This window comes from Peromyscus eremicus, chromosome 14 (genome assembly GCF_949786415.1).
Source record: "Peromyscus eremicus chromosome 14, PerEre_H2_v1, whole genome shotgun sequence".
NCBI lineage: Eukaryota > Metazoa > Chordata > Mammalia > Rodentia > Cricetidae > Peromyscus > Peromyscus eremicus.
Genome location: NC_081430.1, coordinates 70,161,228 through 70,180,380, shown reverse-complemented (window position 1 = coordinate 70,180,380; position 19,153 = coordinate 70,161,228). Strand labels below are relative to the sequence as shown.

Sequence of the window (19,153 nt, the reverse complement as noted above, 5' to 3'; positions counted from 1 at the left end):
CCAGCCACAGGGGATCTGTCTATGTAGTCCTCTATTTTATTATATCTCAGATACTTTTAGTTATAAGAGCCTGACTCAGAAATTTCACGACCTGGAAAAAAAAAGTCTCTGAATCAATAAAATGTGGTATAGGTATTTTATTTTAAGAAATAAAATACGAGAGGATGAGAGTATGTGTATTTATTCAGTAGACAAAAGAGATATTAATCTTAATACTTAACATTTTTAATTACTTCCATAAACACTATGGCAAAAAAGACTCAACTGTCAGAACACTGAGTTATTTTACAGTTAAACTCTTTATTGTTTTCTTCTTTACAGGAACAATAATCTGAACACGTCTTCAACCAAACTGTCTATAAACAGAAAGCTCATATAAATTACGCTTTATTTTTGTAATATTACTAAAATACTGTACTGGTGAAAATAAATAGACATTGACAAAAACCTCCTTTGCTTCTGTAGTTGACCTCACACTCCACAAATATGCTTGCCTTCATAATTCCTTACAGGGGAAAGTCAACGCACAGATCACAAGCAGGAATAATGATGTCACAGCAAAGGAGTTCCGAATATACTTGATAAAAGGTTTTCACACGAAGCCGGGAGACTCCCAATAGCACAGGTACACAGAAACACGGCTGTGCTCCAAAGCAACTGAAACTTCCTGTTCGGGCTTCCAGTGTGATAGATAATATATGCAGAGCACAGAGCCATGATGCTGTGCAATTTCCAAGTCTAATCACAAGGTCCGTTAAATCAAAAGATAAAAAACAAGCATTAAGATATCCAGACATTGTACTTTTGAATAAAGACATTAGTACATTCCTAAAAAAAAAAAAAAAAAAAAAAAAGATATCCAGACACTCTTGTTCCCATGTATGACCTAATGCTATTAATACATTTTAATTTCTTCTTTAATTTATTAAGAATACTTTTTAGGGTTTTTCTGTTTGTTTTGTTTGGTTGGTTGGTTGGTTGATTTGGGGTTGTTTCGTGTTTTTTTGGCATATTATAGTCAGTGTCCATTGGCCCCTTCTGAGAGTATCCGTGATGGTTCAGTAAACTTTGCAGTGAACAGGTAAAACAGAGCTGGGGTCGGCACCAGAGCCAAAAGCGGTAGGTCATGTTCAAGCCTGTCCGCTCTGGAGATGGAGACTATTCCATAGGCGTGCAGCAGCCAGTGACTGAAGAGAACAATGAGTCTTTTCTTCCTGACCAGGAGATCATAGCAGTTCTGTGATTGTGTATGAGAAAGAAGAGAAACACAGATTAACAAAACTCAGCTAACCACTGGTCTTCATACACAGTCACGGCCCAGGACTCTGAATGTTTGCGTTAAAAAGGACTCAAGAACTGCCCCAATCGCCCAGTCTAGCCACCCCCCTGTCCAGATGGTCACAAAGGCCCTCAACAGCCACACTGAGCCTACAGCCCATCTCTTGGTCCTCACTCACATCAGCATTCCCTCGGGGAACATGAGCTTCTTCAGAAAGACATGAACTAGAAGAGGAAGTCCACAGTGTATGTTCTCACCTCCAGGTCCACTGCAGCTCCAGAAACCTCACCTTCACTACTCTACTGTTTCCAGTATCTGCCGTCTGAATGCACTCAAGACAACACAAACACTCACTAACTACCTGATGTTCTTTTCATTGTCAGTGCTGTGTGATAACACGGAGAGGCCCAAGGGATCAAATCAATATAAAGGAACATGTAGATGTGGGACAGGGAATTTTCAGAGAGTTACTCTTCAACTATTTCTTTCAGTTAAGTGACTCGTGGGCTCATCTAGACCCCAGTGTCTTCTGGATTCAGAGCCCTGTACTCAACTGCTGAGAACAGAGCTACCTGAAGGATGCCAACATCTTACAGAGGAGACACATGGAGACAGAGAACCAAAAGAGTTATCAGCTGATCTAAAAGAGCATTGCTCATTTGTAAATACGCATATTTTATTCAAATATTCCAACACACACACTGATCTTTTCCTGGTTGATGAAAAGTCAAAACTAATTTCCTGTCTTCTCTGATTAATCTAATGGCAAAGCTGATTAAAGATTACAAAGGAGCAATGAGGCTAGTCTACGAACCGGGTGGGCTGAATAATCACCATCAATCACTCCATTCAGTTCCTCCATTATCAACCCTACCTAAGCACTGTGAGGAGTTCCAGGTATGGCCCCATCTCACACTGCCACCAATGTATCAGAGAAAGAGGCATCAACAACTACCTCTCAAAAGTTAACTTGTTTTCTCTGGCGTCCTTTTGAACAAAAGAAGTTTGAGAAAGCACACACGTTAACTGCCGTGAGCAGCAGAGCCACAGCACAGCACGGAAGGGTCTATGAATCGGGCTTTTCAATTCTTGGGAGTTCTGCTTCTGATAGAGCTTTGTAATCAGAGCTGTGAAGGTACTTAATGGCAATCATGTAAATGTGCTGTCTTAAGATAAAGAATCTGAAAGCCACGTAATTAGAAAGAAAATTACAGATGTACAAAACTGCCCACTTTGATTAAAAGTTTTATGAATACACCTGTCCTAGTTAGAATGTCAAATATATGGCTTTTTCTCATTTACTGCTCATACTGTAAACTGATAATACCTTAGTTCCTTAAAAATAAAGTATTTAAAAATGTGTAGGTCTACTTTACAACAATGACCTACCTATCAAAGAATCAAAATACATATTTTTGGCCAAAAATACTCTGAATTCAAAACATAATGGGGCCAACAAGATGGTTCAGTGGGTAAAAGCAGGACCCACAGGATAGAGGAAGAGAACTGAACCACCCTCCACACAGACACTGAGGCTTTTGGACACACACACATGCACACAAGTAAATAAATAAAATGTTATAATGAAATAATTTGAATATACTATAACAAAATTAAAACAACATATACAATGCAAAACTTTTAAAAATATTTAAAAAATAAGGTTCCTCGTTTGTTCCGGCTAGTTTTATGTCAACTTGACACAAGCTAGAGTCATCTGAAAAGAGGAAACCTCAACTGAGAAAATGCCTCCATAAGATCAGGCTGTAGGGCATTTTCTTAATTAGTACTGATGGGGGTGAACCCAGCCCACTGTGGGTGATGCCATCCCTGGGCTGGTGGTCTTCAATTCTATAAGAAAGCAGGCTGAACAAGCCATGGGGAGCAAGGCAGTAAGAGCACCCCTCCGTGGCTTCTGCATCAGCTCCTGCCTCCAGGTTTCTTGCCCTGTTTGAGTTCCTGTCCTGACTTCTTTCAATGATGAACAGTGATACGGAAGCATAAGCCAAATAAGCCTTTTCCTCCCCAAGCTGCTTAGTCATGGTGTTTCATCATAATAATAGTAACCCTAACTAAGACACTCATTACAGTGGTTTTCCACTGAAATGCTAAGAAATTAAAAGTACAAAAGGCTTATCCCAAGGAGCCAATCAGAACTAAAGTACCAGTATCAATGTAGTCAACAAAATTGTGTAGGGCACAAATATCCAAACCAAACATGAAACTGAGAGGGAGATACAGCGGGTATGGAATTAATAATTACAGACATCTCTAGTAAAATTAATTTAAAATCAGTTCTGTGCGGAGTAGAGCATTTCTGTGTGTATTTCAGAATAGTGTCAATGTGTGAATAACTGCATGTCTGCTATACGGGTAAACTATGCTGGACGGTTTTTCCTCATCTCATTGGGTAAGATCACTGACTACTTCCCTAATTTCCCAAGATACAATGCAGCCCATGCAACCGCTCATAAAATTATCTACGAAGGTACAAGTGACATCAGTTAGCCAAGGACCACTGAACCAATTAGCATAGCTTACCATATCATATGTACTATTCCATTCAATTGTCAGTTTTTATCTAAAAGACAAAGCAGAAGTGTAACAAAGGAAAACCAATTCCTACCTCTATTTCAGAAGCGGACATGTACACAGCCAGAGTAACCAAAGATAACACTAATATAATGTATGGGAAGGCATAATCTGGAAAACAAACACAGAGACTGCATTAGAAACTAACAAATTAAACCATCACATAAAACACAGCTCTTCTGAATTCTTTCTCAGCCACTTCAGAGACTTGAATCCTATCACCCTAAGACAGGACTGACAGCCAATTCTTACTGGATTATAACTATTTTTGGCCTTCTAGGCCACACAGTCTCCATCTCAACGCCTCAACTCAACAGATGTGGTATATGCAAACAGCACAGGACGCATATAAATGAGCAACTATGCCTCTGTCCCAACAAAATTTCATAAATAATAAAATAGGAGTTTCATATAATTTTCACACGATAACAAATTTGTCTTTTGATTTTTTTCAATCTCTCTCTCTCTCTCTCTCTCTCTTCTTTTTTTGGTTTTTTGAGACAGGGTTTCTCTGTGTAGTTTTGGTGCCTGTCCTGTATCTCGCTCTGTAGACCAGGCTAGCTTGGAACTCACAGAGATCCGCCTGGCCCTGCCTCCCGAGTGCTGGGATTAAAGGTGTGCGCCACCACCGCTGCTTGGCCTGTAATTTTATTTTTTAATTTGTATATTTTAATTCCAGGACAAGACAATACAAAAACAATATACAACACCCAATCCTACTCTCAGGTGAGGGAGGTAATTGATTTTCCTGCCTTAGACACACAAGGATAGAAGAAAAAGAACACTAGACATTAACAAAGGGAGCCGGGTGAGCCAGGGCCCCCCGAGGCTTCTGCAGGAGCAGTAAGGAAACTATACAGAGGGCCCAGGCTTCCCAGGGAACCCCAATCTGCTTCCATGTGAAATGATGCATCCCATCATACTCAAGCAGGGGGTACCATCAGGAACAGCAATGCTGGGCTCCTCTGCTGGTACCTTATCTTCATGAGTGGCCAGGCATTATCACATGAACATGGATGGGTTTGGCTGGAGTGTCTGGCGATTCTCAAGCAAGAAGCCAGAAGAAAGCCGAGAGACTTCTAACAGCAGTGTCCCAGGTCCCTGACATCCCTGTGAGCCTCAGCCTTCTACAGGCCTACACAATGGCGTGGCTGGGGTTCATCTCCAGATGCCCTCTGGCAGTCAAACAGCCCACTACAGTGATCTGTTTGACATTGGCCTGAAGGTGGCTGCTAGTTAACACAGCAGGATGAAGACACAAGCCTACAGGGATGATCACTTCCTCAACCTTTTTACCCAAGACATCTTCCATGAGTGTGCAGAAGTTCTCAGACTCCGCCCTCCTCTCATCCTCCTTCTCCTCTGGTAGCTCCTGATGCTCCTTGGTCATGGAGAGCAGCCTCCTCCCATCAAACTCAAGCTGCTGCCTCCAGTGCTCACCAACGAGGCATCACTTAAACATCCATTTTCGTTCTCAAGAGCAGGGTTGGTCAGCTCCTCTTTGCTCTCACTGGAGTATACAGACTTCAGGTTCCTTCCTGCAAGACCTGTGCTGACAGAGAAGTCATCTCGGGACTGGAGGGGTGGCAGATAGCTCAGCAGCTCGGAGAGGCGTGGCTGCTTAGAGGGCTCTTCAGGGACTCCAAGCTTTTGACTCTTAGGATGCCCCACAGAATCACTTCCGGTTCTTTGTTTTCTGGCAGCTCAGAGAGGAACTCAAGGTGCTTCCATACAATGCTTTTGTGGAAATTTTCAAGATTTTGCTCTATTGGAGCATCTTGGAAGATATTCAGGGGCAATCTCCAGTCAATAATGACACAGATGTGGGCACAGAGATGTGGGCATCAACTCATCACAGCTGCCCACGATGAGCACTGGGCGAACACAGAATTCAATGTTATTGCACTTCTTATTCTCAAAGTCATCAAAAGCTTGCCCAGGGAGGAAGAGCAGTGCCCCAAATTCCATCTACAACTACAGAGAAGTACTTCCAAGAGGCCTCCCCAGTCACTGGACAGGCTCTTAGAGAATCTGTCACACTCCTCCGGAGAGGTGTCCTCAGAATCGCTGTCCTAATGGGCGTGGTCTCGCGTGGCGTTTCCTGACCAATGCATTCACCCTGAAGTCCCCTCGAAAGTTTCTTTTTCTTTTCCTCACCTGATCTTCAGTCTGAGGGGTCACTCTCCTTACCTTCCTTTTGTTCTCTTCTACCTCGTCATCACTCATGTCCTTCTCTTCTTCCTCCTCCCAACAGAGGGTGACGGATAGCTGGTTCACAGTCCAGAGTGCTTTCTCACTACTTCCTCGACCCCTTCACCCTGCTCTGCACATTCACTGAAGCCCCGCCATCACAAAACCCTCGGGCACACTGCTCCATCATCACTGTGCTTTGCGACCACAGACACTCCTTTGCCACGAAATAGGCTGAATAAAGTCCAACACCAAACTGCTCATTCATGGACATATCTGCCACAGCCTGAGAGCTTCCCTGAGGATTTTAGTCAGACTTAGCAGTGGTTCCCAAGTTATCGATAAACTCAACCTTGGTCACACCAGTGCCTGAGTCCACCAGAGTCAGAATGTGTTCCTGAGGGTTGAGAAGATCAATTTTTAGCTCTTTACTGCTGTCCAACTTGGAAGGGTCTAGTGGGCTCTCCTAGTGAATCTTGTCCAAGGATCAGAAGCATAAAAGATCCTAAAGGAGAAGTTCCTTGTTGTAATAGGAAGTATTAATGACAGAAGAAATGAGCTGGGTAGTATTTGCCCAAAAAGCAGCGTCCCTCCCTTCCACTCTGCATGGAGTACTTCCTCAAGCATCCTGAAGAGAAAGGATTGAAGCACTATGGAGCAGGGTGGGCCCAGATCATCTCTGACTAGGAAGGCACCTATTATGTGAGGGAGCGACTCAAAAGTGAATGGGTGACAGTGCTTACCTCCATCCTAGACTGTCCCTCCAAACTCTACCCACTATAAGTTACCACCCGCAACCTCCCAGACATGCTACAAGTGCTTCAAATTAATTTCCTCGACTGTTTACCCATCTATCAGTTATTTAAAGAGAAAGTTCCTTGATTAGATTTCCAGTTCATTCCCAGTCCCTGCATTTAATTTACTACTTGTCTCAGCAATCCTTCCTTGGAAATGGCTCTGAATCCTGGCGCTGCTCTGTTTAGGTCAGTCAGTCAGACTCGGTTTACTGCAGTCATCTCCAGGAAGATCCCAGCTTTTCTCCTCCTCTGACAGTCCACTGTGCTATCAACTTAGCTTTCTACAATGGAAATCTGATCACGTCACTCTTCCACCCAAATCTCTGTAAGGTCCCTGTGGTGGTCTTAATGAGAACGTCTCCCACTGACTCATGTTTGAATACTTGGTCCAGGTGGTGGTCCTACTTCAGAGGTTGAAGAGGTGTGGCCTTGTCGGAGGAGGTGTGGCCATGTCAGAGGAGGTGTGGCCATGTCAGAAAAGGTGTGGCCTTGTCAGAGGAGCTGTGTAAGGAGGCTGACTTGGAGAGTTGGAAGACTCATGCCATGTCTACTTCACTCTGCTTCCAGCCTGCAGTTTGAGATGTGAGCTCTCAGCTGTTCTTGCCCCCATATCTACCACTTGCTGCCACAATTCCCTGCCTCGATGGACTCTTAACCCTCAGGAACCTTAAACCCAAATAAACTTTTTTTTTTTTTTCTGTAAGTTGCCTTGGTCATGGTGTTTTATCACAGCAATAAAACCTAACAAAGTCCTAACACCCTAGATTCTAGGACCTTGAGCAAGAACAGCTGTCTGGCCAAGCAGGAATACTGAAGTGGGCTGACACAGAGAACTCCAGGAGCTGGAGGATGCCTGCCTGTTCTCAGACACCATGCAAGTGAGATGTGATCTGTGAGCTAGACCGTGAGGAGGAACAGGTCCCACCTAGCCTCCAATTTCCTTTCACCTTTGCCTTGAACCAAATTACATTACCAGGCTATATAATCCCCATCCCTGCCTGTTCCTGGGCCAAAAGGCTTGTCCTCAGCTTCTTGGAAGACTTCTTAGAAAAAACACTATGCAACACGCAATGTTTTTGGAAAATGGAAATGCATTCAAAAGTCCCCTCCTATGTTTCCTCAGCTATCTGGAGTCTGTTTTACCTCCTGGAAGTACGTTTGAGCCTTCTGATGATGACTTATCTCTCGTTCTTCTGAGATACAGTTCAATCTAAAGAGTTGTTAAATGAATGGTTAATCCTACCAAACACCGTTTTAACTATACAGAAAGGACTTTTATAAAGGACCTTAGAGATCTAAGACGACAGGAAACAATACTTACTGCCAACACAAATTTTCATCTACTGTATACAAAGCTACTTTTAAAACTTTTATGCTCAGAGTTTTAAATCTTCCAGTTTGGCTACAAACTTCCGTCTCATTTTGTTGAGAAGCTCTATTCCACTCTGTTTTTAATAACACTATGTTTCAGCAAAGATCTACACTATGGCCTGCCTTCAAAGCTTAAAGGGTGCCTTTAAAGAAAAAGCTGTAGACTTTAGTTGGGAGGAGAACACTGGCGTCAAACTTACACAAGAGGCCTCCACCAACGGCCTGCAGCACGGTCAGAATGGGGAAGAAGTAAAGAGCGGCATAAATGCTCTTGAACCGCTCAGACTTCCCTAGTCCACAGGCGATCTTCTTCACCAGCAGAGGCCGGAGAAGCATCATCAGCACCAAGCAGAATGCGTAATAAACAAACACGATAGTGTATCTGCAAAATGAGGAATGCATCGAGACTGTTTAACACATTTCCATCCTTGCAAACTGTTTTGTTTGTTTGAAAATATCTCAAAAATCCTAAAGATGGTGTTGGAGAGACGGCTCAGCATTTAAGAGTATTTGCTGCTTTTGCAGAGAACCTGGGTTTGGTTCCCAGCACCCACATGGCAGCTCACAAGCTCTGTGACTCCAGGCGATCTGACACCTTCTTCCAGCCTTAGCAGGCACTGCACACATGTGGTGCACATACAGACATGCAGGCAAAACACCCGTACACATAAAAGTAAATACAGCTCAAAAAACAATCCCAACAATGTTTATATATTTTAAAACTTTGTACCTATTTGGGGAGGTGTTATGCATGTTTGTGTGCAGGCATGTGTGCCCACACATGTGCCGGTGGAGGTCAGAGGTTCATGGTGGGTGTCTTTTGTCCACCTTATTTTTTGAGACAGGGTCTCTTACTGAGCCTAGAGCTCAGCAACTGCCTACACTGATTGGTTAGGGAGGCCCTGGCATCCTCCTGTCTCAGCCTGCCCAAACTGGTATTTCAGGCTGCTTCACCCAGCTCTCTACATGAGCACTAGGGATCTGAACCCATGTCCTCATTTACACCCACTGAGCCATCTCCCAGCTCAAAATGTTTGTTGTAGAGTCAGAAGTTTTACTCCCAGAAATTTATCTGAGAAACAATCAAGAATAAACAAAAATTATTTTTTGTTTATTGGAGATTGTTTATTGGATGTGTTATAATAAGGAAAACTTAGAAATAAAATATTCAATAACAGCAAAGCAGTTTTATGGTAAACTCATACTGGACACTACACAGCCATGTACATAGGCAACATACAGCAGATACATGTGAATGATGTATCTCAATCAGTATGACTGGACATGTCAATTAAACAAAAGTCGTAAAGTTCAATAGAAACAAAAAAACATAAGTACTTTTCATAATTTACATAAGTAGTTTGAACTATAGATTTGATTTAAATTTGACTTTTAAAATTTCTGGGACTAGAGAGACGGCTAGCAGCTCAAATGATATAATGCTCTCACAGAAGACCCAAGTTCAGTTCCTGCAACCATGTCAGGCAGCTTACAACCAGCTGTCACCTCACCTCCAAGGGATCTGGAACCCTCTTCTAGCCTCTGATGGAACCTACATACATGGCGTATACATTCTACAGATATAAATACACAATAAGGTAGATCTTTCCTAGAGATTCATTATTATTATGTATATACGTGTATTAATACTTCAGCTGATTTAAGTACTAACAAAAGTAACAAGACAAGAGAAAGTAATGACAGCTTGAATCACCTAGAGAAGATTCTGGAATGTGTAATTAACTTTATCAGCACAAAACAAATCTTGTAGTCCCTTACATAATCACCTATAACTCAATTACCTTTTTAGCTGATATAGCTAGCCATATTTGGACTCTATCCCTATTTATAAAGCTATTTGTGCCCATCCTGAATTAATGAACTTCTACAATTCCCATTAATTGATTTATCACCAATAGAATTTTAAAGGACAACAGAAGTAAAAATGGGAGTAGCTGTTATGGGCACAGGAGGAGGGCCTAGGGCATCCATTCGCCATTTTCTTTCTAATTTGATATTTTTATCATAAATGCCATTTACGTAACTAGTAGTAAATGAGTCTGATTTAATTTTAAATAAAATGAGTACATATCTTAAATGATATTCAATTCCATTCTTAAGTTTTCTACATATAAAAAGATCAAATTCTATAGGTCCTTAGTATAGTAATATGACAAAACAATACTTGAAGCAGAGTTACAGTTCTATAATAAATCAACAGAGGTCATTATTAGTTTTTATGAAATACAGTTACATAGATGCATGCAAAAGTAACTTGAAGGTCATAACGCTTGGCAGTAAAAAGATTTTCGTATTTCTATATCTGGAACTTGAGAATCACTTTTTATATGCACGTCTCCATGTGTTTGACAATTTACTATTAAGAAATTGATTGGCCTAGTGGTGGTGGCACACGCCTTTAATCCCAGCACTTGGGAGGCAGAGCCAGGCAGATCTCTGTGAGTTCGAGGCCAGCCTGTTCTACAGTGTGAGTTCCAGGGCAGGCGCAAAGCTACACAGAGAAACCCTGTCTCGGAAGAAAAAAAAAAAAAAGAAATTGATCCTGGGGCTGAAGAGACGACGGCTCAGCAGGTAAGAGCACTGGTTGCTCTTGCAGAGGACCTGGGTTTGATTCTCAACACCCACTAAGCAGTTCACAACCACCTGTAACTCTAGTTTCAAGGGACCTGATGCTCCTTTGTGGTCTCCATGGGCAACAGGCACACATGCAGTATACACAATATACACACACATATACGCGCAGGCAAACATCTGTACATATAAAATAAAGAATAAAAAAAGTCTTTAGAAAAACAACTTGATCAAAACTAATTTCATAGAGCACATTATGTAGTGGGAACCTTGCATCAATAAGCAAGTTTACTCCAACAAAACAATAACTTTTCTATTCTGTCTTTACCAAGAAAAACATACCAAGTTGCCAATAACTTTAAAAAATTCTAAAATGGAAGAGTATGGTACAGTGCACAAAATCTTATGAATTTCCCTTTTGAGAACAGCATTCTGGGTTGGCAAGATGGCTCAGGAGGTAAAGATGTTTGCCACCAAGCCTGATGGCCTGTGTTCAATCCTCAGGGCCCACGTGATGGAGGGCGAGAGCTAACTCCTGCAAGCTGTACTCTGACCTCCACACACGTGCTGTGGCATGCAGACGCATTCACACACATAAACTATAGTATTCTGATGAAGATTACATTAATCACAAACCACAACAAAAGACAAAACACTAACCGAAATAATCGGACAGTAACAGCAACTGCTACTGAGCACCCGCGTGTGCAGGGCACACGGCATCTAATACACAGAGTCATTTCATCCTCACAGCACCCTCTGAGGCACCGTTCCCACTTGCCAATGAACAACCTGGAATTGTGTAACACTGTTAACATATTCATGTTAGCGTAACTCACAGACCCAGAATTCAAACCCAGGCTCTTTTTGTTTCCAGAGCCCACACTTTTTTCCTGTACGTCAAATATTGTATCTCTATTGTGTATCCCCAGAGGTTTTTTTTTTTTAAACCTCTTTAAACATAGAAAACATATTCCTAAGTATCTATGTGTGCCTGTGTGTGTAAGTGCATGTATATTTTTTACATCAAAAAATATTTTCCTTTCTATCGCTATGATGTACTGAGCTGACAATACAGTTTAGTGGTGGAGCCCTAGCACGCCTGAGGTGCTGTTTTTATTCTCCAACACAATACACACACATACACACTCTCACACACTCTCTCTCTGACTTTCTGAGCATGGCAGTACATACCTGGAATCCCAGTACTCAGGAGGCTGAGGCAGGATAATGAGATTGAGTACAGCCTAGTACATATAGTGAGACTATGTCTTAAAAACAAAAACAAGCCGGGCGGTGGTGGCGCACGCCTTTAATCCCAGCACTCGGGAGGCAGAGCCAGGCGGATCTCTGTGAGTTCGAGGCCAGCCTGGTCTACAGAGTGAGATCCAGGAGAGGCTCATAAGCTACACAGAGAAACCCTGTCTCGAAAAACCAAACAAACAAACAAACAACAAAAACAATGTTTCCTCCTATTACACTCTGTATGCTTTCAGAGAAGAAAATTCTTTCTACTACCTCTTCTGCACCTAGAAATTTACAACGATCGGTCTTTTGAAATGGAGTCTAAAGCATTTCCTTCTCAGAGGTCTTGGGTCTACATAAACACTTACAGCGGGTAGACTGCTTCGTGAGTGCAGTGCACTGTGGTGATGTAATCTGGACTCGGGTTGTAAAGCATCGTGTACCAATCAGAGAGCATCAGTACTCGGCAGGAACGGATGTACAGGACGCCCACTGGATCGCTCACGAGTAAGGTGATGATGGCTGCCATGCTGCACTCGAACAGCGCCGTGATGTGCTGGAAGAGAGCGCTGGAGCTAGAGAAACAGGGGCACAACCCCAGAGCGACGTCAGTGCTTCAGTCTAGCAGGGCACAGTTCATATACCGGGTCTCAGTGTTTCACCTCAATCTGGAAGCTACTCTTAAAGATCAGACAAGCCAAGCATGCTAGCACCTCAGACAACCCCGCTGCTATGGTCTGCAGGTCCGTCCACTCTAAAATTCTTACAATGAAATACACTCTCTAGTGTGATAGTGTTGGGAGACTGGGCCTTCGGGAGAGAGGCCAGAGATGTGGAATCCTTAAGGAAGAGATCTGAATTTTTTTTTGAGGAAGTCAGAAGAACTTTCTTTGTCCCTTCTGCCATATGAGGACAGAGATGCACCACTTCCCGGTTTCCACAGATGGAGTAGTATATTTGTGGTCTAACAGGGTGTCATGGCTTGTGGCTGCAATCTCAGCACTTGGAAGGCCTAGGCAAAAGGAGTACTGCAAATCTGGAGCCAGCCTGGGCTACATAGTGAGTTACACATTGGCCTGGACTACAGAGTGAGAATCTGTCTCAAAACATCAATTAACCAGTTAATCAATCAATTGACTATTATTTACCTAGTTAATTAGCCAGTTAATATCTAATTATTAACTAGTTAACTAACTAGTTGACTAATATAATTAATATCCTATGTATATGCATGCATGCATGTGCACTTATTAGTGAGTGCCTGGAGTAGTCAGAAGATGGTGTTGGATCCACTGGAACTGGAGTTATGGATGAAGGGGTCAGATGCTGGAACTGGAGCTACAGATGGTTGGGAGGCACCATGTGGATACTGGGTACCAAACCTGGGTCCTCTGCAAGAGCAACAAGTACTCTTAACACTGAGCCATCTCTCCAGCCCCTTGTCCACTTTTTGGAAGAGAAGAATCCCTAGGGATCATTTCATGTCTAGTTTTTTTCCAGAATTCAGTTATTTCATGAGGGTCCTATGAGCTCCTAAATTAGCAGAACTGGACTACTTCACAGACATAAAAGTACTGAATGTACAAGTTTAAATAAGCTCATACTATAAGTCATAGTGACAGGAATCTTTTCATCCTGTTTCAATCCATCTATAGTCAACCACATGATCTTTGAAAATAAAAGTGGATTCCCAAACTCCACTTCTAAAACCACGGTCATACACTGCACAGTATTTCAGTCCACAAAGGACCACATCCATGACGGTGGTCCCACGGGACTGTATTCTCTATGTACCTTGCAGCTGTCATTGTGGAAGTATGTCCTGTGAGCCCCTCCCCAGCACAGTGCAGGAACATTTAATGATACATCCCTCAGATCTGTGTCACTACAACTGATGTGAGACTGTACTTCAAGATCTCCTGCATTTCAGAATTCCCATATAACCCCTCGGCCAGGCTACACTGCTTCAAGTTCCTCCGGCAGGCTTCACCCTCTACCTCAAAACGCACTCCATCTGTGTGGATGACCGTGTGCTCTTTAGCATAAGCTCTGGAATTACGCTCCAGCTTTATGAACTGCCCATGAGACTTCCCACTCCCAGGCCTCTGGATCCAGGCTCAGTCCTTCTTTGTCAGTCCACTCTCAGCTCTCATTTCTCAACCACACCACACCACACTCCCATCTGCCTCCACAATGCCAGGCAGCAAAAAGAGATTGGAGCAAGTGGAAAGACCAAAGCAGGCAAAACTCACGAGAGTGGAGGAACACAAACTGACAGCTAAGGAAGACTCTGTCTCCCAGTCCCTGTAGGGGACCAGGCACAGACTTGTCAAGAACGTCTGCATTCTGGCCTCCACCCGCCTTTATTATTACGTTTCTTTCATTTACAACCCACACCTTGACCACTTCAGATCACATTACCATCTCTCCATCTTTTTTCTACCAGAACTGTTTTAGCATTTCTTTTTAAGTCTTTTAGATCCTATTAGGCATAATTTCTCTCCCCATTCTTTGTGACTCCAGATGTTGACAACACAGTATTTCACTACCTCTCTAAGATGGATTTATAGTGTCATCATGTACCTGTCTGTTTTCTCTGTATCTTCTCTCTTCCTTTGATCTTCCAAACATAAAATACATTGCTCAATAAATGCACTAACAGTGCACTAGTCGTCTCTCATAATTATACTAGGTCACTAGCATTAAATTAAGTTATAAAGTATCTGTTCTAAAACAGTAACAGCTTGTGATCCTAACCAATTTTTGCAGAAACTAAGTAAGCATCATCGTTGAGAAACAATATCCTGTAGCAGAGTGTCATTAACACCTGCTAGGATGTGTCTTACCATTGCTTTCCCGTTTCAAGAAAAAACAGTAGAAAGAGAGGAAAAACAGGTTTTCCCCTCTGAAACAAGGGAAGAGTAATTATTCTTCTAAATGACAGTCGGGCTGAGGGTGTAGGTCACTAAAGATTGTGTACTCAGCATCACAATATGTGAGCAGTATCCCAACACTTGTCCATCCCAATGCAGTAAGAATGTGCTCACCTCTTTTTCCCTGAGTACCACTCAATGAAGAACCAATGTAGGACAAGAGGAAGCATAGCCATAAATCCAAGATAGAGCCAGTCATAGAGTTCGGGGGACTCTGTGCAAGGTTGACAGTATTTCTGTGCGTTTGTCCTCTGTCCTCTTGGGCACACCTACAACATGTAAAAACACTGCTTTATACACAAATAATATTTTAGGATCTTCCTATAAGGGATCCCATTTTATTTTAAACAGTTTAATATTTATATGTAGCTTTTAGAAATTAAAAAAGAAAACCTGTAAGCAGAATAGAAAGAAATCTAAAAAAGAAAACACTTTAAGAAATTCACATCACCTGTGCTGTCTGCAAAATGCTCAGTGAAGACTCCTTCCACTTAACTGCTAAAACGGCTAATATTCAATGAAAACCCTTGTTAACAGCATCATATAAAAATCACTGAAGAAGTGTTCTCGAGTTGTCATGTTAATTTACTATACAAAACACTCTGATAGATCATTAAACAGTAATTAGACATTATAAAATTTTTTTTAGTATCTGTGACTATCCAGAAAGATTTTAATTATCAGCATGCAAATATAAACAAGGCTTTTAATACCACATTCTTACACATATTCATGAATATATTTAAAAAATTCTACATGCAAAAATGTTTCCAAAGTAAGTAGGTCACAAAATAAAATAATACTAGCAGAGGACTTACCCCACATTCTCCATAGATTTCACTTGAGCCATTTTTAAATAACAGGGTCTTCCCACAGTAGAGGCCAAGGCATGCTGGTTGAATATCGACGACAGCTTTTTAAAAACAAACGCCAAGAGAGTAACATCTTTGGTGGTTATAAGTAACAATAACGTGATAAAAGCTGAAGTCACGGGCAGCAGTCTCTCAACCTCTCTTAAATAAGATGTAACAGACAAGTCTTGTGCATTTACTTTTAAATTCTTTCCCACTGGGGCACTACAGAAAATTACACTTGCATCTTATTGCTCACCCCTATTGCTCATATTGGTCTTCACCGAGCACAGCAGGTTCTAGCCCAGGCACCTAACCCTGAAGCCTCCCAATGGCTCCAGGAAGCAGTCCCTATGACTAGACTTGGAATTTCATTGATTATAAGGTCATAAGCTTTTTTTTTTTTTTTTTTTTTTAAATCACTGATAGAGGGCCTGAGAGACGCCACTTGAGCAAGCCTGAACTACCCGAGGAGTTTGATTTCTAGAGCTCATGGTAAAGGGGAGATCTCCAGAAAGCTGTCATCCTCCACGTGTGTGCTCCGATAGGCACCCCAGTGCCACACACATCACACAATTTAAAACATTAATTAAAATACATGACTGATAGAAGGTCACTAGTCTTCATTTTGCCCAGCTGGGACATTGGGTGCACACACAGGGACAGTCTTTGCTCATAACAGAATACATTAGCAGAAAGGCTGAAGGAGAGGATTCCAGAACAGAGGGTCGGTCTGTAAAACAAATCACTTCACCTCCATATAAAGCACAACTTAGCTTTTATCATGTTTGTTGAGGACAGGGGCAAACTTCACCAGTGCCGGCACTAAGCTTCGGACCAGTTACTTCAGAATTGCTGTCTCACAATGAAATTCTTAAAGGTACGGGGAAAATTAAAAACAGCTCCTGTTAAAACAAAACCCCGAGGACCTCCCAATCATCTTGGACCCCATCCAGGAGAAATTACCGAAGGCATCTTTTGAACCAGTGACACCTGATTCTCCTCACTACTCAATAACCATACATGGAGTGTGCGGCTCAAGGGCCATGAAGGTCCCCAGAGGTCGTGACAGTGTGGCTGTCTTCTCGAAGAATCTGCCCCGGCCATGAAATAAGTCCAAAACAATGGCGGCCTACATGCGAATTCACACACTTTATTATTATCTCTGAACAATAATCTCCTCTGCCTTTTCACGCATTCACAATGTGGAGACTCTGGTTACAGTCCTTTCTCCTTTCAAATTCCTGTAGACTGGACTTGTCTGTCCTTACGTTTTCAAGGGCAAACAAACAGAAAAACACAGCCTAAAATGCCTCACAGTTGGTATTTAGACGCAGTCTAAAATGTCTCATGTTTGATATTTTCACTTTTATCAAGTACTTGACATCTCTTTTTAACCCATGCTTTTTTTAAAAACAAAACAACAACAACAAAAAGCCCTGCTGTACCTTTAGAAACAGACATTATGCCGGGCGGTGGTGGCACACACCTTTAATCCCAGCACTTGAGAGGCAGAGCCAGGCAGATCTCTGTGAGTTAAAGGCCAGCCTGGTCTACAGATCGAGATCCAGGACAGGCACCAAAACTACACAGAGAAACCCTGTCTCCAAAACCAAAAAACAAACAAACAACAACAACAACAAAAAAAACAGACATTAACAAAATATAGTCATTCTACCTTGTTTCTACATCAGTAAACCCATGCTTCTTTATTTTAGACTATCAAAAGACTTTAATATTATAGCATGTGTATGCGTTTTGCCTGCATTTATGTCTGTGCATCATGTACCTGCCTGGTGCCAGTGGAGGTCAAAAGACAGGTCGAAAAGGATATCAGATCCTGGAGTTACAGAGGGTTCTGAGACACTCACTGTGTGGGTGCTGGGAATCGAACCCCAGTGCTCAGGAAGAGCAGTAAGTGCTCTCAACTGCTGAGCCATCTCTCCAGCCAGCCCCTTAACATGTTTTTTACAGCAATTGAAGTCTAATGAACTAAATACATGGAATGAATGGTTTCAGGTTTTCTGAGAAGAAAGTTAAGGTACTGAAAAAGCCCCTTCTCGATGGGCTTTGCATCTAAAAGATCTCAAAACCAAGGCCTGAAAATCAGTACCACAAACAAAAGCAAAGCTCATTTACCTAACAACTGTACAAACACCCTTCATAATCTACGGCTAAAATGCTGGACTTGTTTTTGTCTGCAAAAGTCTGGCCCCTGGTGAATGGCTCTAACGTATTTACATTTGATGCCCGGTGTGGTGGCGCACGCCTTTAAACCCAGCACTGGAGAAACAGAGGCAGATGTATCTCTGTGAGTTCAAGGCCAGCCTGGTCTACAGAGTGAGTTCCAGGGCATCCAAGGCTACACAGAGAAACCCTGTCTCAAAAAAACAAAAACAAAAACAAAAAACAAACAAAAAACAAAAAACAAACAAAAATTTACATTTGAGGTTGAAAAAACAAGTTATGTGGCAACTTGCTCCTGCTTCCCTGCACTAACATCCGCACTTCTAATTCTCAAGTCAACCATCAGGAACGCTTTCCTGGACAAAGGAACAAAGGAATGAATGAAAGAACATAGGAAGAGCACAACAAAACCTCAGCCTTCCTTCTGCACACGGCCCCGCGCTCATCTCCAGCCATTCCGGAGCAGACCATCCCAACCCCGGGAGAAGTCAGAGCCCGGGTGCAGGGCAGCAAAGGACGAGGCTGCCCGCCACGCGAGAGCTGTCAGCCGGGGGCGAGGCCGAGGCAAGGAGGTGGAAAAGCAGCAGGCACGAAGACAAGAGCCCCCTCGCAGCCTAAGCGGCCACTTACCCATTGGCCAGGCTAGGTTCTCCACAGGAGCCCGGGGATCAGCCGGTCCGAACGCAGCGCCCGAACATCCGGGCCACAGCGCTCCCCGCCGCTCCGCCTCCCGCTGGCCTGGCGATCGCAGTGGAACCCCGCCCTTGCTACATCAGGTCCCGGGTCCCGCCCCACCACGGCCTTCTCCGCTGGGCTGAGATGCACTTTGCGGACTCTCCGGCCTAGGATCCCAGCAACCTGGTTTCCTAGTCTAGGCTTGGAAACGTCTCGGTCGCTTCCGGGTCTGAGCTCAGAGGCTCCACCCTTTCCGGGTCCAGACTCACCGGGCCTCGTCTAAGCTAAGGCCGGAACCGAGGCCCAGCCTCCAAGCCGGCCAAGTCTACACGGCCTCGAGCGAGTCCTAGACTGGACCCAGAGGTCCCGCCCCGGTTCCTAGATAAGGCTTAGTAGCCCCGCCCCCGCCGTGTGATTAAGCCCCCCGAGGCCCCGCCCCTG

At 43.1% G+C, this 19,153-nt stretch overlaps 2 protein-coding genes across 2 annotated transcripts in view; one reads left to right on the top strand and one right to left on the bottom strand.

Moving 5' to 3' along the window:
• Ccdc175 (coiled-coil domain containing 175) overlaps positions 1–449 on the top strand; it is a 65,004-nt gene extending 64,555 nt beyond the window's left edge. Inside the window, exon 21 of the mRNA XM_059279237.1 lies at positions 322–449. The gene's annotated coding sequence lies outside the window, so the exon portion shown is untranslated. The remainder of the gene's footprint in view (positions 1–321) is intronic.
• Positions 123–19,071, bottom strand: Jkamp (JNK1/MAPK8 associated membrane protein). Its single transcript, XM_059279238.1, has 7 exons — positions 18,668–19,071; positions 15,818–15,912; positions 15,114–15,268; positions 12,435–12,641; positions 8,430–8,611; positions 3,906–3,982; positions 123–1,237 (listed from the first exon to the last, which is right to left on the bottom strand). The coding sequence occupies exons 1-7, from the start codon at positions 18,669–18,671 to the stop codon at positions 1,019–1,021; spliced, it is 939 nt and encodes a 312-aa protein (XP_059135221.1). The 5' UTR covers positions 18,672–19,071; the 3' UTR covers positions 123–1,018.
• Positions 19,072–19,153: the final 82 nt, after the last annotated feature.